The sequence below is a fragment of the Curcuma longa genome, chromosome 11, assembly GCF_044706935.1.
Source record: "Curcuma longa cultivar G26 ecotype Majalengka, Jawa Barat chromosome 11, ITB_CL_G26_1.1, whole genome shotgun sequence".
Classification (NCBI taxonomy): Eukaryota; Viridiplantae; Streptophyta; class Magnoliopsida; order Zingiberales; family Zingiberaceae; genus Curcuma; species Curcuma longa.
Genome location: NC_133871.1, coordinates 28,704,173 through 28,726,225, shown reverse-complemented (window position 1 = coordinate 28,726,225; position 22,053 = coordinate 28,704,173). Strand labels below are relative to the sequence as shown.

The window sequence follows — 22,053 nt, the reverse complement described above, 5'->3', positions numbered from 1 at the left end:
CCACCGTTGAAAAAAAAATCTAAACTGACCTCCGCAATCTAATTTATTATGATAGGCGATTTAAAAAAAAAAAGTAAATTTTCGAAATAATCGATAGATTTGTTCGGTTTAACCGAAACAGAATCCAATTTAACATCCGGTGGATTTGTTCGGTTTAACCGAAACAGAATCCAATTTAACATCGAAGTCAACCCTCGCAGAATTCGACCCTCCCTTCTATAAAAAAAAACCTACCTTCTCCAGTTGAACCTCCAAACCCTAAATCGTCTCAGAGCCCTCGTTCGAGTTTCTCTTCCATGGATTCAACCATGTCTTCTCGCAATTCCACCTCTGCAGGTCTTGAAAGTAAGTAATCTTTTTCCTTTTTCTGCCGCCTCTTTTTTTTCCTTCCTTTATTCATCAATTTCTCTCTCCTGTCTCAGGGAAGTTTAATGACCTTTTCATCAATAAATCGCCGGCAGGAAGATACCCCGTGCCGCGGCGGGGCTCCTCGGCCTTGTCTACTCCGCCGCCGGCGAACTTCTCGAATGGATATGATCAGAAGAAGGACGATAATTCAGAGGAGATCAAGAGGCTTTCCATGGTGAAGAGGAAGAAGGACTTCAAGAAGATGGAGAAGGTCCACGGCCGGTTGGTCAACATTCTCGAGGGGCTCGAGCTCCACACCGGAGTTTTCAGCCCCGCCGAGCAGAAGCAGATCGTGGACTGCATCTATGAGTTTCAGAAGAAGGGCCAGAACGGTGAGCTTAGAGGTATGGATCACTATTTCATCTTACGTTTCTTTCTGCCAATGGGACATCGATTTGCAACATATTTTTTTGATGTAATTGAAGAGCAATTTTGGCAAAGGTTTGAACTGCATTAACCGATATTTTTGTTCAGAACGAACATATTCGGAGCCAAGGAAATGGATGCGCGGTAAAGGACGGATAACAATTCAATTTGGTTGCTGTTATAATTATGCAGTGGTAATTTTACAGCTCTTGTATTGCAGTTATTTTGCTCTGTCTTTTTTTGCTAAAGCGAGCATGTCTGATTTCCAGGACAAGCATGGTAACCCTCCAGGCATAATCCGTGACGAAGAAGTCGATCCCATTCCCCCTTTGCTGAAATTTATGATCAAAAGAATGGTAGCATGGCACGTCCTGCCCACCACATGCATACCCAACAGCTGCATTGTGAACATTTATGACAAAGATGATTGCATTCCTCCGCATATCGACCACCATGATTTCTTACGACCCTTCTGCACGGTTTCCTTTCTGTCGGAGTGCAATATTCTGTTTGGGACAGAGATGAAGGTGCTTGGTCCAGGAGAATTTTCCGGCTCCACTGCTATACCTCTGCCTCTTGGGTATGCACTTGAGAAATTTGCTATATTTTCATCTGTTTTCCCGCATTTTTTTGTTGCTTTCTGTTGATTGTAACTTTGTTTCTGCTCACCATATCGTTTGGACATCCTTGCAGCTCTGTGCTTATTCTGAACGGAAATGGGGCTGAAATCGCTAAGCACTGTGTGCCCGCTGTCCCTTCTAGAAGGTAAAGGTTTGAGTCCTCAAGTTTCTCGCAAGCCTCTCAACACTAATGTGAATTCTTTCAAATTTTGGAAGGTGGCACTTATCACCTAATTGTTTGTTTTACAGGATCTCCATTACATTCAGGAAGATGGACGACAGCAAACTCCCCTTCAAGTATTCCCTGGACCCTGATCTGCTGAATCTCCGTGCACTACCGACACCAGCTGAATCTGCGCGACTGCAGCAAACAAGAAGTCAGTCTTCGTCGTCTGTTCGAGTCGTCCCAGTGCAGCAAATCAGCGGCGCAAGTGCATCGCCTGTTCCAGCTGCTCCAGCTGTCCCAGGGCAGCAAAACAGTGGTGAAAGTTCGACACCCGTTCCTGCTGCACGCTTTCAGTCGGTCCATAGACAGCAAGCGAAGTCTGAAGAAGTCAGGCCGAAAAGAAATACCCCCAACCAGTTCAATCTGGATGACTTCCCTCCTCTTGGCTTTGGTTCCGCTGGCCACTCGAAGAAAACGACCCGTTCACTTAGACAGTGAACGCAAGTTCCATCTGATTGATTCAGATGGATGGAAGTTCCTTTTTGGATTTGATTGAGCATCAAAGTTCCTTTTTTTGTTATGTATTTGTAGATTTGTCTGATTGATTGGATAAGGTTAGGTTTTTGCTATGTATAGAAGAGAGTGATAAACACTTGGTTTAACTATTGAGCTATACAAAAATATTGACAATCATACTATGCATCTTGCTATTAATGATGAATTGATGATTTTGTTTTGTAGTGATTATTGAAGAAACAATATCTTAGTAATTAGAGTAATGTTTCGATCTTGTTTATTGGTATGCTTGCCTTGTAGGCTATCTTTGTTATGAGCTTAGTGTTTTGGTTGTTAAGCCATTGTGTCTGTGTGTTGAACAAAGAACAGAAAGCATGCATTGCAAAGAATAATGTAGAATTCTGCAGCTTCGTGGAAGCAAATGTTTCGTTTATGTGAACTCCAAGGTGCACAATCTTTGGACATGAAGAACAACCAATCTAAGGCAATAATTTAGATGCACAAAGGTGACTCTCCATGACATAATATAGTATCACTACAGATGAGTGAAAACTTATTCGAGGATGAAATAAGAATTTGAACAACATGCTCTTGTCCCCGACAAGTACTTGAACAAGGCGTACAATCACGAAAATAATAAAGCAAGCAGTAGTTTTTTACAAAAATATATGACCAGAGCAGGCATGACATTGCCGGCTATACTAGTGTTCTTAGTCAGCTCGAGATTGACCGGCACGAGAAGAAAGGATGATCCCGACAATGAGGCCATAGAGGGCAAGAGCTTCAGCAAAGATGAGGATGAGAATCATCCCTACAAACAGCTTTGGTTGTTGTGCGTTGGCTCTGCAATAAACATAAATAATAGCACACTTAATTCAATTACTGAATACCTTTAATAGAAAAGCAAGACGTTGTTAAAATTTAAACAACTAACTAAACATGAAGCGAATATAAAAGCATCACCAACAAGGCTGAGAAAGTCACAACAAATAGTTTCAAAACTTGTTAATTTCTAGGAATATAACTGTCTCTTAGTTCATTAGGGACACTAGTGACAAGCTAGTGATTGTTAAAAAGGATCAGCAAGCAACTGGGTTGAGAATAGAAAGAACTATTTCTGCCTTTTGTTAAAGAATACTTGTCACTTAAAGCAGCATATGATACTTTTTAGAGGGTGCTCCTTTAACAAAAGAAAAAAACAGTAGTATAAGAAGAAAACATATGCATGAAAAATTAGTAGCATCCAAGTTTTAAAAGTTACACCATCCTGTGATAGACAAAAATTAGAATAGGCGAGCTCCAAAAATTTTAACTACCTGCATTCATTTCAATAGCAGCCACAACAATACACTAACCCCTAAACTCAAACAATTTTAATCCTAAATCACTGCTACAATTTGACATTGTCTCACTGTATGCTAACTCATGACCCACAAAGTAAGGTGTTAGTTTTGAAGATGTTTCTACTTGAAAGATCATGCTCTTAATTCTTTTATTGAGGTCAATCCCATGTTCCAAATACAATATAAATCTAATGCATACATGAAGGCTAGAAATATGTTTATATATGTTTTCAATTTTTTTATGTACTCTTATTTGAACAAAACAGCACATACCTTCAACCAATTTTCCAAAATAGACATTTCAAATATTTATTTTTTATTAATTAACTTATAGTGCTTTAATAATTTGAAATCAGGCATTGTGAAAGTAACAAATAACAACTCTAGTTCACAATAAATTAGTATTTTGAATAAGAATCCAAATAATCTCATTAGCTAATGTTACAATAGAATCAAACATCACAATCAGTTCTATTTCAGAAAACAAATTTCAACATTTCTCATTTTCGCTAAGCTTCCCAATCTTGGCTTCACTCGGTTTCTTTTGGTTATTTCATTTTTATGAAGTTAATTCATTATATGAAAGCTATCATTCTAAAAAGATCCATATAGTATGGCCTATGTGAACTCTTATCTAGATGTTCTTTAGAAGAGGCTTCCCTTTGTTTCTTTTAGTTCTTCTGTATTTTCATATTTTTATTGAAAATGAATTTCTATTTTTTTAAAACCAAATTACATGAACTCAAGTCAACACAGCCGAAATCCCCCAAAACTACAAAGGAGATCACAGTTAAATGACAAAATCATACTTCGAATGAAAAAAAGGCACTTAAAAGAATTAGCCTGATGATACGGTGTTGTTGCAATCTCTCTTAAGTTTATTTATCCACCAGATTAAGATACGTCTTACAGTAATAACATTGTAACAATAGAAATAGATCTCTAGTGGCTAAAACAATCACAATTTCGAATACAATAAATCAAGGACCAGCTAATTGGCTATATGGCAAAAGTTATTGTGTATTCCTCTAATCAGATCAAGATAACACCCGACATCTACCTGTAAGTAATCTCTCGATTTCAAAAAAAAAAAAAAGAAAAAAAAAAAAAAAAACTTGAAGAGTGAAACACAATTTCTTCAGATCTAGCAAGGATGAGTAGTACCTGACTCCAGCATCGCCAACGATCCCAATCGCCATACCAGCCGAGAGTCCCGCGAGGCCACAAGCAAGCCCGGAGGAAAGGTGGGCATACCCGTCGAAGAGGTAGTACGACTTGGCCTTAGGGTTGATCCCAGTGCTTATTATCACCGCGATAATGAGCCCGTAGATTCCAAGCACTCCAGCCATCACCACGGGCACAATCGACTTCATCACGAGCTCCGGCCGCATCACGCCCATCGACGCCACGCCGACGCCGCTCTTTGCGGTTCCATACGCCGCTCCCATGCCTTGAAACACCGAAGCGTAAAAAAAAAGGACCTTTTCGAGGAAAAACAGAACGGCGAGATCAAAAACCTAAGAGGGTGGAGTAGTTGAAAGAAAGTACAGGAGAAAACGAGGGCCGCCGCTGCGCCAAGGAATCCAAAGAAGGGGGCTGTTTCATCGCCGCTGAAGGTTGACATCGTTGCAACAAACCTGAAGATCCTGCTTTCCTGGGTGGAGGAGGAGGAAGGCGAAGGAACCGTGAGAGAGATGGAGATGGAGATCGAGAGCAGAAATTATTATATTTGGATCAAGAGATCGTGAGAACGATGATGCGGTACTCCACTCTCCTGGATTTGGCATAAATAAAAAATGGGCCGAAAGTGAGAAACCTTTAGAAAACACCTCTTATTCTTTATAATGTCCTAATAAGGCCCCTTATTTTTAAGTTGTTTTTACATGAGAGACCTCGCGCGCCACTCTCTTATGAACCCTAGAGGGATAAACGACGAGCCGGAGGATCCTCGAGCTTGGATCCATGGCGACGAGAACGCCAAGACCATGCTCGCTAGGCTTCTCATCGTGCGAAGCTTCCTCCTCCTTCCTCCCCTCCATCGCCTTCCCCTCCGCGTCGGCAACGTCGTCGAGATCACCGGCCCGTCCTCCTCGGCCAAATCCCAAGTGCTTCTCCAGGTACGCTCCGACGAATAGCGCGTTCATGATTTTCCCTGCTTCTGGTTCGCCCCTAATTCCACCTAGTTACTCATCCGCATATTTTCGCCAGGCGGCCGTCCACTGTATTCTACCCAAAGAGTGGAAGGGCATCCGTTTGGGGGGCTTGGAGCGCATAGTGATCTACTTTGATCTAGATTGCCGTTTTGACGTTCTCCGCCTCACCCAGATCCTGAAGTTCCGTATATTGGGGGTCCTTGGTGAGCGTTTCTAGCACCTTTGTCTTCGTTTCTGATGGTCGGCTTTACACATTTTTATTAATCCCGTGTCATCCAACTCAGCCATGAATGCTGAACTGATGAAAGAAATAAGTGGGCAAGTTGAATTACTGAAACTAGAGTAATGATTGGTTACTGATTAGTATTTACTAGAAATTAGTGTTCCATGTAATTGTCTTATGCTGTGTTTACTTGGACTGAAAGGAGAGGAACTAAAACAAAAGTTATTAAATGATTGATTTCTCTTGTTGACTTGGTAGGAAATAGAGGAGGAAGGAATCTAATTCCATCAATTCATCCTATTTTACTTCTGCCCAAACCGGGTGGAAATGGATGAAAATGAATCTACACATCTAACAACACTAATAATTAAGTTGAGAGTGTTTCTTTCTCTTCAATTCAGTCAAGAGTAAAATAAGATGAATGAAATAGCATGAAAACAAGATAAACACATTCCATTTGTTTTCTCCTCAGTTTTGTCTAAGTAAATGAGATAAATAAAATATTATTGTACATAATCTTGTATTTGTGAGTCTCTAGCAGTTGCTACTCTTCATAATTCAACTTTATAATAACCTTTACAGGATCTATCGATGGAAGCAATCGAGCACTTCAAGAGGGCTTTCAGGAATATCATGGCGAGGCTTCAATCATGAACTCAGTATATGATGAACTGATTGTAGCTTGCATGAAGCGTTTCATGTATATCCGTTGTTATGATAGCTATGAATTCCTAGCTGCTTTAAAGGCAAGTCCTCTTTGTTTCATAAACTACTAGTAACTTGCGTCCTTGCTCTTGTTATTATGAGGTTCTATATCCTTTCCTATCACGGCATGATGTTGCACTTTGCATATGCATTGCTTATTGCTCTTTAATTTTTGTGTTGTACCTTCATTTGCAATTTTTTTCATCAATAAAGTGAAAAATCTGTTATTTTTTGAATATATAATACTAGGCCCCAAGAACCAAAACTACCTTCCAGGTATTTTGAGTTATAACTGATAACCGTAGCAGTTGAAATTTGAAAATCTCAAGATATATGTCTGTTCTTAATTGTCTTTGTTTCCTGTTTTCTCATTATTATATTAGTTTATACAAATGAGTCAAGTTGAGTCGGATGAAATTCAAATATGCTTTTGGCTTGACTTGCAGTCATGAACCATGATTCTATACTTTTTTGTGTGATAGATGTAGGAATCATTGACATCAATACTTTTTTGATCTTGATAAGAAAAGTGATTAGGTGTTAGTCCACTGTTTAAACTGCAAAGACTTGGATTATTTTTTGCTTTCTTGAAGATGAAATCATTGAGATACACTTTGTTTAATGTTTGCCATTGCTAATTGGTGAATTGATGCTTAAGTGAAAAATTGTCGTATTGGTTGAATGTACAGACCATGCACTCACGCGCTCAAGTTGAAAGTGGAGTTCTTGGTGTTGGCATTCATTTTCTTATGATAGATAGGTGATCATTTATTGCTAAATCTAAATCGTCTTTTCTGTTTGCTTTCCTTATGTAAGTGAAGTTCCATGTCTATTTCTTCAAAGATTACAGATACTTTTCATATCCCTTTCAGATGACATCCTGAATCAAGTTCTATCCATGATTTTGAAGCATGAAATTTATGATGTAAAGTTTACTTGTGCAGTGTTGAGTGGGAGCTAATAGATTGTTTGCTAACATGTCCAACATGGTGGTTGTACAAGTGAATCATCTCAAAGATTCTTAATCTTCACAAACCTCATCATTCATGAACAGAATGATCACATGGTTGTGTCACAACTACCTGGCTTAATACACTATTAATTTGTTCTAAAAAGCGAGCCTATATGCTATTTAGTTTGTATAAACATTTATTTTTTGTAATATTTACAAAAAATATTATCCTTTTTTAAGGCTATGACATGAATTCAGCATTGCATTTTATTGTCAATAGAGTTGTTATAGATTCAAAATTTTCATGTTTTTTCATATAATTAATCATGTCATGTATGGAGCAGGAAAATTGTGATTTTTTGTTGGCAAATGGCATGTCACATTTATGACTCACATGCGTGGATGGTAGCTGAAAGAAAATTCACATGTCCTTGGTTACTTGATATGCAGAAAATTTAGGTGCGGTCTAGGTATTTCATCTGGTATTGATATTCTATATGTAGAGATAATGTTTATACTTTCGTCATTCAGGTCAATTAGTGAGTTGTTTAATCAATTTATTATAGCTGGATAGATTCTATCTCAGGTCTGGCTGTCTAGTTGGCTGTATATTAAATTGATTGAAGAATAGTTGTAAAAGAGATATATTCGTTTGTGTTTTTGTTAGTGATTTTATCTGTTTTAATTTTTTTCTTTTGTCTCAAAACAATTTCAATGTATGAATTTCCACAGAATTAAAATTATCTTTGCTTGATTTTGTATACGAATATGTTAATATGATTGCATTTCTAATATAAGGGCTCTGGATTGGAACCATAATGGATTGGACATTGGATGCTTAAATATTATGAACTGCGAGATGCAATCCAAATTGAGTTTCAGTAAATTATTAGATTGTTGTACACAGATAGCTGCTAGCTAACTTGGTAAGCACGTTGGCAGTTATGAACATAGTCTTGAGATTGAATGCCTGTCATAGTATATATATTACTATTAGCTAGTGGCTCTGCTTCCAATGAACACACTCAAATTAAAAGAAAGATTCTTGTAGTCAGTCATTTGGTCCCATTATGTTCTCAAACTGAATTATGTGGAGTTTTGTTAACCATTATCATTCACCTACTTTATTTTGATGAACATTTAATATCTCATGCAAATATGCTTAATGCGCTCAGAAACTGATTGTGCTCTGAATAAACTTTTTTCCCACAGCATTGGTGCCTTCTATTGGATTGATCGATCCATTCAACCTTCAAATTCCGTGGATCATAAGAGGTATATATAATTTATGTCATAGCATAAGCATTGGTAAATGACTGGAAATCAGCCAACACTGACTGATCTCAGCTGCTTCATTGAGCACTCAGAATGTCTGATGGTCGCTTGTTACAACTGGAAAAAAAGACCTAAGAGCGAGAGATTTTGAGGAGCTGATAAAATAGGAGCTATTGGTGAGAAAGACCAGTATAGGAGGAAGAGGATCAGTCCTTGGTTTGCCTTTATATAGGCTGGACCATTGAATCACGGTTTCACAGGGACACCTCATTTAATCATGGGATATAAGGGAACCCCTCATTGAAACATGGCTTCATGTAGATCCTTGTATTAGGAGGAATAAAAAGAATTATACCATATGTAGTCAAATAGAAGTATTACCTAGTAATTCTAATAGAGTGAATGAGTAGCAGACACTGGATTGCTACCATTCTTCACTCTGTCTATTCATTTTTAAATTTTATATTTCTGTTTGGCAACAACAAACCTGGCACACATGTTCATTCAATGAAAAATGAACACAGAATACTGGTGAGGACAGCCGTTTAATTTGAATAGTACATTGCTTAAAATTATAGAATGAGTAGATGATTCTTTTACCATGGTATCAACTGTGCACAGTTATAATGCCCAACATTGTAAATCCGTTGATGTGACCAACATTGCTTGATTCAGTACTAGGACCTACATGCTTTATTTGTAAACATTACAGAGGCTTCTGAGCCTTGTGACTGTCGAACAAATTATCTAAAATTTTGCTTTAACATGGTGCGAGCTAAAATTCTGCTTTATATATAATTAATTTATTGTTCAAATATTTAGAGAAGCATTATAGCCAACCTGAACTTTTCTTCACCTGGTGGTTGGGTGTCAAGAGCTTGGCTTACCTCCTGATAATTTGCATAGTAATTTCTGCCTTTTGATTAAGAAAATGTAGATTGTATCATCATTAAATTGGAGCCTTTTCAACTTAATCCAAATACCCTGTAAAGACTAGGTTTATGCACTCCTCTTTGTTCTCTTTCTATTTACCAAAGTTTAGTAGTTTTTTCTCTTAAAATATATAAATGACTACATTCGTGTATAACCAGTACATAATTCCATTCTTTTTTTTTTTTTTTGCCTTTCTATATTCCTTGAAGACATTGGACCTCTTGTATTGAATATCTACAACTAATTTTCTATTGTTTGGCTCCAAACTTTACTTGTTTTCCAGGGGAACTATGTCTTTTCAACATCTGGTAGAAACTATTGTTCAGGAGATACGGAAATTCTTGGAGGTGCAACCTGTGTTGGTGTTAGTTTCTAAAGCAAGTATATTTGGTGCTGGAACATCCATTGATGCACAGAGGTCAGTCAAGAGGCATTTAATTTGATGTTAGATTCTCAGAATACCCCTAGTACTTTATCATTGATATTACAAGTATATATGTACTTTTTATAGATGTTGTAGAAATATAGGATATAACCAAGAATATGTAAGAAACTACAAAGTGATGGCTCATCCTCTCTCATGATAGAAGGATGTTTTTTGATGTACTTAATTTGATGTTGTAGAAATATAGGACATAGCATATGCCCAGTTGATGAATAAACCGTTTTTTGTCTTGTACTGGATGGTTGTAGGGCATTATAATGGGTGCTTGAGAGCATTATGCCAGAAGTATATCAGGATAAAACACTAAAGGCCAAAGTTGTTGATAATATAATGTATTTTCTCATGATAGAAGGATGTTTTTTATTATGGTCTTGGAGTTTATGCATGAACAATATGATTTATGTTGCTTTTCTTGGGATGAAGAGAGGATTAATGATATGAAGAGTGAATTTTCTCCTTGCTAAATTTAAATATTTTTTTATATGGCTACGAGTTTCCACTTTTTTTGACTACTTGAGTTTGCTCTTCTTTCATAGTTGATGAATTTACAATGGTTTTCCCTCACTGTTATACATCTTATTTGTCCCTGATTATGTGTGCGTATAGTGTTAATGAATGTGAAACCTGCATGATTCTTTTTTAGTGTTTCTAGCACTTTATTTGTTGTTTTTTCTTGTAGCCAGTTAGATATGTGCGTGTAATATGTTTTTTTGACATCATCAGGGATCTTGAAATGTGTAATTCAAGCAGAGATACAGACAAGTTTTTGTTCCGTGAATACATGCCTTCTGCATGGCAGGTCCTTTGTAGATTTTGTTTTTCTAGTGGTTCATGCTTTCTCTGAGATTGGTAACTCTTGCTAATGACCATTGCAGGCATTTGTAACTCACCGGATAAACTTGCAACTTTCAGGTAATGCTACCTTTCCGAATTTAATTGTTTTGTTATCTAATTTCCAAGAGTGATGTGTTTTTAACAATGGCCATGTAGACAAGTATACTAATGACAAGAAAGGTGGTACATCGCCGATATATACATCCGAGTGGGTGCAACCTCCGCTTAATATAAAAGATCAATTTGCTGTTGCAGATGTAAATTTCCTTCATGTATTTATCGTCTCATGAAGTAGTCACTTGTTAGTTACAACGACAAAATGACAAATGCTTAACCTTTACAGGATGGAATCTATCTGATCTAAACATCCCAGATTTTTGTCTTGCTGTTCAGTCTTCAGAATCATGCATACACAGACCGGGAAAGCTGGCATTTTGGTGGCCAACATGATTTGAACCGATCATATACATATCCTTTTCCTGGTTTCTACATGCATGCCAGGGAAAGCTTCGTGTATTTCAATTTCTGGTGCCACGATACACTTATAGTTGACTTGGTACATTTCTCAGCATTGTCGTTCTCCTCCGAAGTCATTTTTATGAATGGAATCTGTTTGTTAATTTCCTCGGTCCATTTACATGTGTATGAAAGTATACGTGTCTTGACTATAACAAAATGGTTGCATATGCATAATATTGAAACTCTGCCATGGTTATGGCATTAAGTTGCCAAAGATTGATATCCATGGAGTTCTAATAACCGTTTCTAATTATCAATTGTTGTTATGCAGCTTTAATATCTCTAATAGGGTTTACAGGTGTTAATGGGTTCTTTGAGTAAATTAAGGAAGGTAAATTACCATTGTAATATTAAGGGTCGTAAATTACCATTTTAATATAAGAAAGGTAAATTAGTGAATTAAACTGGTAAAAATTACCCTAAAAAAAGTAAAATTATTCCAAGAGGCAGCTGCTGACAGCGCGGCCGAGTTCCCAATTTGGATGCTTCTCTTGTCCTTTTCTCGGCCGGCTTCCTTCTCTGCTTCGTTTCTTAACGCCGAAGAGATTGGCTCGAGGCCAAGGCTTTATATTAACCTACTTCATCCGACGACCATTACCATGAACACATCGTTCTCCTCCCGATCCCTCCCCTTCACCCTCGCCCTTCTTTTCCTTCTCGTAGTATTCGTCTTCTCATCTCTCCCTGTCCTACCCTCCGCCATGGCTGAGGCGACCACGAAGCACCCGGAGCCGGAGGAGGCCACCGTCCAAATCGTCTACGTGCAAAAGCCAGAGACAGTGGAACCCGAGGCCTTCCACATCCAAACCCTTGCCGCAGTCCTCGGCAGGTCGGTCGATTCGCACGCTAGGGTTATAGTTGCCATTTTTTTTTTTTTTTTTTTTTGCTATGGAAATCTGATTTTTCATGGTTTGCATTTGAAGATTAGGTTTCTTTTTGATAAAGATCTGATTTCGTTCCTTTTGCAGTGAGGATGCCGCCAAGGAATCGCTGATCTACCATTACACGCATGCGGCGAGTGGATTCTCGGCGAAGCTGACCAAGTCGCAGGTCGAGGAATTGTCGAGTGAGTTCCTTTGCCTAGATTATTTGTTTTCTGTTAACTACATTTCAAGACGAATAGATTGGTTTTTCACTATCGTTTGGGTGCGAAATCTTTCTAAGCTCTCTCTTCACCATACATTTACGTACGAGGCCTTGCCTTGACACAGTATGTCGTTTGGTTGGATAGATATCTCGAATCTAAACTTTAAAAATTGACTTTTAGGCCTTGGAACTTGGAACTGAATTTTGCACTACCTAATCGTCCACTTTGGCCCTGCATTCAAATTGCTTATCTAGCAGGAATTGTTTAGTGGGTTATTTTGCCTAGATTTGTTTTTGACTGTTAGCTACATTACATGAAGAATTTATAGGTTTTGTCTTATTATCTCGGTGCAAAATTCATTTTAATATGTCTTTGTTCAAATATATTTATTTCTGATGCCTTGTCACAGTATGCCATTTGGTTGTAATTTTTGCTGGTTACTCAGATGTCAACTTCTCTAAATGACTTTTAAGCCTTGAGACTGGGTTTTTATTATCTGTTTGTCCACTTTGGCCCTGAATTCAAATTGCTTAATTGGCAAAATCACTGACCGACTAATTCTACCAAATCATACAATCAAATTTGCTTTTGTATATGTTGTACATAGTATCTTTTCTGTAGTTTTTGTTCTTTATAACAATTTATGGATGTCTTGTCTTCTACCTTTCCTGTGCTGTGATTTCTGATGTTTTAGACTGCTCTATACTCAGTTGCTTCAAAGTCATCAATGATATGAAATTAGAAGGAAAATGTAATACTTTTCCTAAATTGAAAGGGTAATCTTTTCTCTATTATCTATTTCTTTTTTTTTATTGTTTTTATAAGGTTAATCCTTTCCCTAAATTCAAAAGGTAGCCTTTCTTTTTCTTACCTTAAACAATTACATTAGTAATAATTTTTTTGTTCCCTTGAACTCATAATCTTATTAGTTATACACATAGATTAGAAGGTAAAATTTACCAGTAAATTCAAATAGGTATGCCAAAAGCCATCAGAAAACGTTACGGCAAGACTGATTCTGCGCGGCCTCCACACCACTTTATCATTTTCCAGATTATGAACATTTGTAAACTGATGTGATGATGCCATAACGCTCCTGAATAAGCTGTGTTCAACTGTTTAACTGATCCCATCCAATTAAAATATAGGTGCATCTGCAAAAAATTTCTAAACTGACTGAATTAATTTGGATCCTAAACCATCAGGAATATATTGGTTTTGTCACGATTATTAGCATATTTATACAGTATTGATTAGCTATCATTTGTTTTGACGAAATTATAAAAATCAAAAAGCATATTTCTTTTTCTTCAATCTGGTTATTTTGTATTTAAACCGACGAAATAAAAGCAAACAGGAATTGCATTTACAGTTCTACCTAAGTCAAAAGCACTTCTTAGTTAGGCTCAGTTTACATGTACTTATGTTGTCCTATTTTTATCAATTTCTTCTTTCCTTTTTTTCTTTATGTATATTAATTCTTTCAGCATCAGCGTGTGTTCATTATGCAAGGTAATGAGTCATATTGTTTCCTAGATTGTTAAGCTGTAGTGTACTCAGCACCTGTGTTAACCTGAGACAAATAACACATTGACAACTAGTCTGTGCTCATAGCTGTGTTTAATGATTGTTTTCACTGTCAAAAAACACTTGCTGAAGTTAATCAAGTTTCTAATATTTTACTAATTTTTCTCTCCATTAAACGGAATTGTGCAGAGCAACCAGGCGTTCTTCAGGTTGTGCCAAGTAGAACCGTCAGCCTCATGGGGGGAACCCAGCCCCACTGCCACCGCTGCTAGACACACAGGGCTCAGGGGAGTGCGAAGCTCTAATAAATGAAGAAACAGTTAATGTACCAGAGACTTGAGTTTTATATGTAAATCCAATAATGCCATCCTCCTCACCACGACGACAGATGATGCACTGTTATGATAACTGATTGCGTGATATTATCTTTGTTTCATTGGCAATGCTAAACTTGTGCATATTTGTTGAGGACGGTTACTTGCTCATGGTTGCATGCTTCTCATTTTCTGTCATGTTTTGAGCAATGCTAAGTCAGTGGCAAATTACAGTTTGATTTCTCTTTTCCAAATTTTAAAATTTACTCCTACAATACCATATATTTTGATTTTTTAATCTTTAATATGAAATTTTATAGTTTTCATTGTCATGGGTTAACTTACAATTTACTCTCTTTTTTTTTTTAAATAAATTCACCTTAATTGTAATTATGTTTCAAGTTATAAAGCTAATTTGTATTAGTAAATGTGTTATAAGATGATTCATACAGGTCTTATAACAACAGTAGTTGTGTTTTGTTCAAGTTTAGGATTCTTTTTATTTATAATAAATGGATGGTTTTACTCTCAGAAGTTGTTATGCGAAGTCGATCTTTAAAAAATATATTACTTTGATCTTTAAAATAAACTGTAGAGATGAAGAGAAGAAAAAACAAAATACCTCTTCTCCATATTAATTTGGGAAATAGCTTTCAACTGTCGTTACGAATCAATGAGTGCAATAACTATTGATCAGGAATTTTTTGACATTAAAATTTTAGTCAATTTCATTTCCATCATTGTTATTATGCTTGGCTTGCACTGTTGCACATCCTATACGATATACATAAAGTAACAAATTATTAGATAAATAAAAAAAGTCTAAAGTAAGATGTCTTATTTCCACTCTTTACCTATCAATTTTGAAAGGAAAAATTAAAAATCTAAGCATCTGTAGGGATACGATCAGAATTCCATTCTATGGACGCAGTCATTGAGGTGGCACAAACATTAAATTTATTCTCATCTTTATATTTTAATAATTCTTATGCCCTATTTATGCACAAGCTAATCTCAAAATATTATTTTAGATTGTTATGTGATCGATGACTCATTAAGTTTGATATAATTTTATTATTTGATTTGATTTTATTATTTATTTGTCATTCAATATTTAATTAAAGATAATTAAATATGATTAAAATCAAACTTAAACAATTAAAAATCATCGATTACTTGGTATTTGGGTTTGATAAAATTTTCATGTTAGATTTTGTCAATATCTAACTGTATGATAGGTTTACTAAAATTAGAAGGAAAGAAATACTCCATTTCCTTTCCCCTGTTTGATTCATGGATATGAATAGGGCCATGCAATGGAACAGAGATATTCCACTTGACAGAGATGACTTTGGATGCCATGATTGATGAGACTTGTGAGGAGATAACGTTCGTTAGCTATTAACCAGTCGCCATATGGCAGCCTTCTTCGCTGACATAATTATATTGTAGAATGGCCTGACTTTTCAATTTGAAATATTTGTCTGCAAGATATCGATGGTTTTCATATTTACTGTTCAGGATCATTGTTAAACGGAGTCAAGTTTCAAAACGAAAGCAGGATGATGAAGTGAGGGACCAATCGATAAGCTCGCAATCGTTAGTAAATAGCTACTTAACACTTCTCATACAACATCAGAATGCAAAAGGTTCGTTTTTTTTCCTAACCAAGCAATTCGTAGAACAGAGAAAGGTTGAATTCTGACCATGGAAATGGGAAAGAGATGACCTTTGGCACGCAAGTGAATGAATCTTTCAACTTCATATTTTTCAAGCAATTAAAGCTGGTTTTTTTATTCACTTTTGTGCGTTGAATTACTTACTTTTTTAATGAACAAATTGGGAGCAGATGATGGTGGATTGATCACTTCCCCGTCGCTTCCGCCGGCTGTCCTTCGCTTGTTGTTCCTCCAGTGCTCTTATCTATTAACCGGTTCCTTCACTGAACATTGCGGGTGACGAAGCGTGGGCGTTTCTTTCAATTTGTATTCTGTCGTGACGCACGTTAAGGTAGGAAGACGAGTAGGTGTACCAGCGGCTACTTTTCTCGATTCTATATATTCCTTTTGTGGTGACCGAACCAGACAGAGGGTCAACCAAAGAGTGCCGAGAGAGAGAGAGAGAGAGAGAGAGAGAGAGAGAGAGAGAGACTATGGCCGAGGAGGTTGAGTTGGAACACGATATGGATGGATTAAACAGGTTGATGACGCCGGAGATGGACCGCAGGTGAGAAGCCGAACGGGGGAGGGTGGGCTCTTTGTGCTGGTCAAAAGGTTCGTTTGATCTGCTCGTAAGCGGTTTTCTTTCTCTCTTTTAGGGATTTGTTGATCAATCAGTGGGGAAAGGTGATTGCGAGGGCTATTCTTGTTGAAACTTCAACTTTTGATGATTAATCGTTAGATATGTGGGAATTTTCGACTTGGGTTTGTGCTGTATCATGGAAAACTTGGAGATTTGGGATCAGACTCGTTTTCTCCCCTATTCTTAGCAGTTGATATTGCTGTTCTGACGATGTTAATCTATTTCTTTCTTTCTAGGAATGTTTTTATCTCTATGCCTTACATGATTCTTCATGGAGTCCTTCAAGATATGTTATTTTCGATCTGTAGATCTTGCTGGAATAATTGTTGAGATGTTTCAGTCTAGAACATTATTTTCGTCCATACCACCAAACTTGTGCACCTTGAAAAAAAAATTCGAGTTCTGAGATTGCACCACTTTTTTTCTTCATCATAGTGTTTCAGATTGAGTTACCATATGATTCAAGGGAGGGGGCATGATATCCAAAATTGGCTTCTTTCACGACTCTATGGCTTCCTTTTTGTTCCATGACTTTGTAACTAAGTTTTTGTGTAACAAATAAGATCGATTGTTTTTCTTATCAATGGCCTTTAAATTGATAAATGTCCTATACTTTTCCTTCAGTTCCAGCTAATAGAATGAACATTCAGTTCTGTAAAAATGAAAAAATCTTTGATGAATCTGTTCTATTTCCCATTTACTTCTGTGGAGAAATTTCTGCTTTTTTTCCTCGTCCATGTCTTGTTACTTTGCTCTCGCTTAGCAATTGATTGATTTCATTTTCTGGGGCTCTTCAGTTTTGCTGAGCAACCGGTCGCAGGGTATAACTCCAAAGGGTCCTTCAAGTGTTTAACAATTGAACCACAACTTTACTTTCTTGGAAGAAAGAGAGTAAGGCATGAGATATTTGTGTTTGTAGAGCAAAGAAAGATAAGATGGATCTTAAGCTGAGAAAACCCCCAGAATCGTCATCACTATCTTCCTCCTCAAGAAACATCAAGCCAGACATGCCGTTCATCCAATTTGATTCTGCAAGTTTGGACTATGGTGTTCCACGGGATCAATCCTTCTCTGAAGTGTTTCCGCAGTTTGTAAACCAATCTCGTGGTTTTTGTGTTCTAGAGACAGAGGCAAAAATAAAAAATCAACTTGAACCTTCCCTGGCTGCAAACAATCTGGTCATCGATTGGAACCCTAGACTTATGCTGACCAATCTCTCATTCCTCGAACAGAAGATCCACCAAGTACAGGATATTGTGCGTTCGATAATCAGCCAGGAAGGTCATGTATTTGATAGAGGTAATGAGTTGGCAGCGCAGCAACAGCTTGTCACGGCAGATCTAACTTACATCATAATTCAGTTGATATCTACGGCGGGCACTCTTCTTCCCAACATTAAAAATGCACTTCTTTCGACTGATCCTGCTGTTGATCAGCCAAGTAGTGTCATGGGCATGAACACTAACCTGTCCTCAGGTGGCAGTCAGAAACCGAATGAGATCTTACCTCAAGAGGTTGCTAAATCTTCCGAGTATGATGAGTTGATAAAAGATTTAGATGCTTGTGTTGCTGAAGGAGGTGAGCTGATCAAATGCTTGAATAATGCTGAAGCTGAATTATCAGAGTCTATGCCAATCAGTGACCATGATGTGAAGGACTATGATGATGTTGCGGACGGAGAGAACCTTCCCCCTGGTTCATATGAGGTACTGCAACTGGAGAAAGAGGAGATTTTGGCACCACATACCCATTTCTGTTTGATATGTGGAAAGGGGTTCAAGAGGGATGCAAACCTGAGGATGCATATGAGAGGGCACGGCGACGAGTACAAGACTCCAGCTGCTCTTGCTAAGCCAAGCAAGGAGGCAAGTTCAGTACCACCAATAATCAGGAGATATTCATGTCCTTTTGTTGGTTGTAAGAGGAACAAGGAGCACAAGAAGTTCCAGCCTCTCAAGACTATCCTGTGTGTGAAGAACCACTACAAGAGAAGCCACTGCGACAAGAGTTATAGCTGCAGTCGATGCAAAACTAAGAAATTTTCTGTCATTGCAGACCTGAAAACACATGAGAAGCACTGTGGCAGAGACAAGTGGAACTGCTCTTGTGGCACTACTTTTTCAAGGAAGGATAAATTGTTTGGGCATGTTGCTCTCTTCCAAGGTCACACACCTGCCATTACCATAGACGATGCAAAAGTCTCAGGAACACCAGATGCAATTCAAACCAGCGAAGCAACAAATGGAATGGTGGGGAATGTGGGCTTCAATTTTGCTGGGAACAGCCCGAATGATGCTCGGAGCCTCGATATAAAAGCTGCTGCTGATAGCCAGGGTTATTTCTCACCCATGAATTTTGACGCATGCAACTTCAGTGGTCTTGACGAATTCCCTCGTTCAGTATATGAAGTTTCTGAAAGCCCTTTCTCCTTCTTTTCAACTGGTTCTTGCAGCTTCTTGCAAAGAAATGGAGAAAATTAGTTCCAGTTGGGAGGGACAGATGAATGATTTAGAACATCACCTTTATCTAGTTTAATAATCTGTTATGATGTATAGTTGAAGTGGTTTCCTTAGTGTCAGCATGTAGGGTGGTGAAAAGAGTTACTCTATTTGATGTACTGATCCTTTGTGATTTGTGCCGTGTAAAGCATGGATGTGATCTTCTTGACCATGCGTCAGAAACTTTTAAGTTTGCCTGTTTGATGTTCTTTGTCCTCTCGATACAATATTTAAAGTCCTCTTATCTCAGTTCCTGAATCCCTGAAGTATGAGGTTTGTTATATTAACGGAAAACTCAAGTGAAAGTCGTCATGGTTTCATTATGTACAGAGGAGACCATTGGAACAACCAGCTGCCTTGGCTTTAGTGATCAATGTATCTGGTGATAGAGCCAACAAAAACATGAAATGTGATTCAGCCGGGCACAAATGATGAAGATGGAAAAGAGCATCAAAAACATGAATTTGATTCGACCTGATACAGATGATAGAACGATGCTTCTGATGTTTATGTTTATTAGAGATAGCATCTAGTCACTGCAACTACTAATTAGTTGCCTAATGATGCACTTGCATTGTCGTGACATTTTTGCAGGGCTGTACTTCTTGCGAGTGTGTCTTTGACTACTCTTGGTTGCTTCTGGAGTTTGATCTTCCATTTCGCAAATATATCATCTCTTAAGAAACAAAATGTGTTAGCCATTGCTAAGAATCATATTTAACTAAACTGTTTTCTGATTTGCATGACTCTTTCTTTTGCTGTCCAGTTGCGGCTGCTGTTGTCGTGCGTCGTCGTCGAGTCTTCTAATACCCTGCCGCAGTAATCTCATGGCAACCTCATCATCTCGTCACTCTTTGATCACTCGCTGTCAGTAACAAGAAGATGCTATGCTATGGATTAGTTACAAAAATCTCTCCTCCCACGAGTTGATAGATTTTTTTAGCTAGAAGTTGGTGAACACAGAAGTAGTTGGTACATGATGGATCATGGAGCTCGTCCCTTTGGTCTTTCGATCATGTCGCAATTTCAGCAGTCAAAATAGGGGGGTTAGTAGCTGCTGCAAGACATACACAACCTGTCGAATGGTATCCTCATGGCAGTTCCTGCAGTAGGATGAATGTGTGCCATGTGCAGTGATTCGCAAACATGGCCAGAGAATGAACCACCTCTCCTCTCCTCTCCTGCCTGCCCTGTTTCCAGTTTAATTGGCCAGCCTGGTTTGATCAGCAAAACAATGGCTCTCATGGCCCAAGTGAGCTGTCACAGAACTATTTGCAGACCATAGTGATCCAAGGAAACCTAGTAATTAATATCATCACAGTAATGCTTTTAGGAAGTCACTAGTCATTTTTTATCACTCTGTGTTAAACCAACCTCATCATGTCGTCAGACTTTTATCACTCTGTGTTACCTACGTTGATAGATTGGAAGTCACTGCCACATTATGGGAAAACAACACCAGAGATCTGATTAATCATGGAGCCTTATCATTCAACCCTGTTGGTCTTCTGACCCCTTCAGTCACTTCAACAACTCAGTCAACATGGACCAAGTGGCAGTTGCAGAGCACAACCTGCTCCCTTCCCTCCTCGTATAAATAAAACTCACTCTCGACTTCTCCTTCCAAATTCCAACCTCGACTTCGGACCACCCTCAGTCTCTCGTAGACACAGCCATGGGCAGGTCTCCCTGTTGCGAGCAGGCTCACATCAACAAAGGAGCTTGGACCAAGGAAGAGGACGACAAGCTCATCGCTTACATCAAAGTTCATGGCGAAGGCTGCTGGAGATCTCTCCCCAAAGCTGCAGGTCTTCCTTCTTATAATCCACATGTATTTAGTTGGATTCATTCTTGGAGATATCATATATATATTTGTAAGCTTACTCTGTTTTGTTTGACTAACTAGGCCTTCTGCGTTGCGGAAAGAGCTGCCGCCTCCGGTGGATGAACTACCTCCGACCCGACCTCAAGCACGGCAACTTCACCAGCGAAGAGGACGAGATCATCATCAACCTCCATGCCTTGCTGGGAAACAAGTACGTCGTCCTTATTGAAAGAAAGAGAATTCAATTTACAGATTACAGCCATATATCTTATTTTGATGATTTGGGGGTAAGAATATTGTGAGATCGAAGAGACTAAATTCACACGATATAATTTTGCGGCGTTGGCAGATGGTCCGTGATGGCAGCTAGGCTACCGGGGAGGACTGACAACGAAATCAAGAACCACTGGAACACCCACGTTAAACGCAAGCTCATCGGCCTTGGGCTCGACCCCAAGACCCACCGCCCCTTCAAGACTACCACTACAGTTTCACCGGCGGCGCACGATATTGCCGTCGTTTCGTCCAACGACATCGACACAGCGCCGGAGGAGGGGCAGAGCAGCATGACCTCCGGCGAGGTTGGCGACCTCGACCTCGACCTCGACCTCTCCATCAGCCTTCGCCTTCCTTCTTCGCGGCCGCGCATGACTTCGCCGGAGGAGATCTTCCCACCTCTGGCGGATCGTGATGCCGCCGCCGCCGCCGCCGTCTCCGGTGACCATCTGCTTCTGCCACCACCTGGGATTTCGCAGCTGGGAAGCTTGCAGCTGCCATCCAAGCTCCAGCACGCATTCCCTCGGCATCTACATGCACCTGGAAGAAGGGCGAACTTAACCATGATTGATAGTTTTTTGTTTCTCCGGTTAATGAGGTTGCAGAGATCACCCTCAGGTTGTTTGATAGGCGAATCAAATAGAAATACCTAGTTTATCTACGCACGGTAGGGATTCTGCCATTGACGTAGACCTGTCTACTGTGTTAGCATCACTTTACGCAGCAGAGAACTGTAAAAATAGGGTCGATGACCACTGTTTTCTGTT

The 22,053-nt window shown here is 38.6% G+C and overlaps 5 protein-coding genes and 1 pseudogene across 7 annotated transcripts; 5 read left to right on the top strand and 1 right to left on the bottom strand.

Annotated features, from left to right (window-relative positions):
• The first annotated feature begins 221 nt into the window (after nucleotides 1-221).
• Nucleotides 222-2,253, top strand: LOC141840290 (RNA demethylase ALKBH9B-like). Of its 2 annotated transcripts, none has more exons than XM_074728232.1 (6): nucleotides 222-345; nucleotides 462-752; nucleotides 883-968; nucleotides 1,044-1,354; nucleotides 1,468-1,539; nucleotides 1,644-2,253. In XM_074728232.1, exons 1-6 carry the CDS (start codon nucleotides 297-299, stop codon nucleotides 2,056-2,058), a joined length of 1,224 nt encoding a protein of 407 aa, XP_074584333.1. In that variant the 5' UTR covers nucleotides 222-296; the 3' UTR covers nucleotides 2,059-2,253. The 2 variants fall into 2 exon arrangements, with proteins under 2 accessions (XP_074584333.1, XP_074584332.1); XM_074728231.1 differs by having other exon boundaries at nucleotides 423-752.
• Nucleotides 2,254-2,467: 214 nt separating this feature from the next.
• LOC141840140 (V-type proton ATPase subunit c1) lies at nucleotides 2,468-5,190 on the bottom strand. Its single transcript, XM_074728042.1, has 3 exons — nucleotides 4,968-5,190; nucleotides 4,584-4,869; nucleotides 2,468-2,919 (listed from the first exon to the last, which is right to left on the bottom strand). Exons 1-3 carry the CDS (start codon nucleotides 5,041-5,043, stop codon nucleotides 2,787-2,789), a joined length of 495 nt encoding a protein of 164 aa, XP_074584143.1. The 5' UTR covers nucleotides 5,044-5,190; the 3' UTR covers nucleotides 2,468-2,786.
• Nucleotides 5,191-5,329: 139 nt separating this feature from the next.
• On the top strand, nucleotides 5,330-11,641 carry LOC141840143 (DNA repair protein XRCC2 homolog). The gene is made up of 10 exons (XM_074728044.1): nucleotides 5,330-5,536; nucleotides 5,628-5,775; nucleotides 6,378-6,541; nucleotides 7,190-7,260; nucleotides 8,665-8,727; nucleotides 9,944-10,078; nucleotides 10,829-10,904; nucleotides 10,981-11,017; nucleotides 11,096-11,196; nucleotides 11,283-11,641. The coding sequence occupies exons 1-10, from the start codon at nucleotides 5,330-5,332 to the stop codon at nucleotides 11,301-11,303; spliced, it is 1,023 nt and encodes a 340-aa protein (XP_074584145.1). The 3' UTR covers nucleotides 11,304-11,641.
• Nucleotides 11,642-11,938: 297 nt separating this feature from the next.
• LOC141839844 (subtilisin-like protease SBT3.15) lies at nucleotides 11,939-14,557 on the top strand. The gene is made up of 3 exons (XM_074727691.1): nucleotides 11,939-12,287; nucleotides 12,427-12,524; nucleotides 14,262-14,557. Exons 1-3 carry the CDS (start codon nucleotides 11,941-11,943, stop codon nucleotides 14,342-14,344), a joined length of 528 nt encoding a protein of 175 aa, XP_074583792.1. The 5' UTR covers nucleotides 11,939-11,940; the 3' UTR covers nucleotides 14,345-14,557.
• A 1,931-nt stretch (nucleotides 14,558-16,488) lies between these two features.
• LOC141840137 (zinc finger protein STOP1 homolog) lies at nucleotides 16,489-19,412 on the top strand. 2 transcript variants are annotated; one of them, XM_074728040.1, is made up of 2 exons: nucleotides 16,489-16,659; nucleotides 17,485-19,412. In XM_074728040.1, exon 2 carries the CDS (start codon nucleotides 17,623-17,625, stop codon nucleotides 19,165-19,167), a length of 1,545 nt encoding a protein of 514 aa, XP_074584141.1. In that variant the 5' UTR covers nucleotides 16,489-16,659; nucleotides 17,485-17,622; the 3' UTR covers nucleotides 19,168-19,412. The 2 variants fall into 2 exon arrangements, with proteins under 2 accessions (XP_074584141.1, XP_074584140.1); XM_074728039.1 differs by having other exon boundaries at nucleotides 16,489-16,676.
• Nucleotides 19,413-20,831: 1,419 nt separating this feature from the next.
• Nucleotides 20,832-21,940, top strand: LOC141840139 (transcription factor MYB8-like; annotated as a pseudogene).
• Nucleotides 21,941-22,053: the final 113 nt, after the last annotated feature.

Coding starts and splice junctions, on each gene's coding strand:
- LOC141840290 (XM_074728231.1), top strand. CDS start 297: ATGGATTCAACCATGTCTTCTCGCAATTCCACCTCTGCAGGTCTTGAA. Junction 346..422: donor CACCTCTGCAGGTCTTGAAA/GTAAGTAATCTT, acceptor CTCCTGTCTCAG/GGAAGTTTAATGACCTTTTC. Junction 1,540..1,643: donor CCCGCTGTCCCTTCTAGAAG/GTAAAGGTTTGA, acceptor TTTGTTTTACAG/GATCTCCATTACATTCAGGA.
- LOC141840140 (XM_074728042.1), bottom strand. CDS start 5,043: ATGTCAACCTTCAGCGGCGATGAAACAGCCCCCTTCTTTGGATTCCTT. Junction 4,870..4,967: donor GGCGGCCCTCGTTTTCTCCT/GTACTTTCTTTC, acceptor CGGTGTTTCAAG/GCATGGGAGCGGCGTATGGA. Junction 2,920..4,583: donor GTTGGCGATGCTGGAGTCAG/GTACTACTCATC, acceptor TGTTTATTGCAG/AGCCAACGCACAACAACCAA.
- LOC141840137 (XM_074728040.1), top strand. CDS start 17,623: ATGGATCTTAAGCTGAGAAAACCCCCAGAATCGTCATCACTATCTTCC.
- LOC141840143 (XM_074728044.1), top strand. CDS start 5,330: ATGAACCCTAGAGGGATAAACGACGAGCCGGAGGATCCTCGAGCTTGG. Junction 6,542..7,189: donor AATTCCTAGCTGCTTTAAAG/GCAAGTCCTCTT, acceptor TTGAATGTACAG/ACCATGCACTCACGCGCTCA. Junction 11,018..11,095: donor GATAAACTTGCAACTTTCAG/GTAATGCTACCT, acceptor ATGGCCATGTAG/ACAAGTATACTAATGACAAG.
- LOC141839844 (XM_074727691.1), top strand. CDS start 11,941: ATGCTTCTCTTGTCCTTTTCTCGGCCGGCTTCCTTCTCTGCTTCGTTT. Junction 12,288..12,426: donor CTTGCCGCAGTCCTCGGCAG/GTCGGTCGATTC, acceptor TTCCTTTTGCAG/TGAGGATGCCGCCAAGGAAT. Junction 12,525..14,261: donor GCAGGTCGAGGAATTGTCGA/GTGAGTTCCTTT, acceptor GGAATTGTGCAG/AGCAACCAGGCGTTCTTCAG.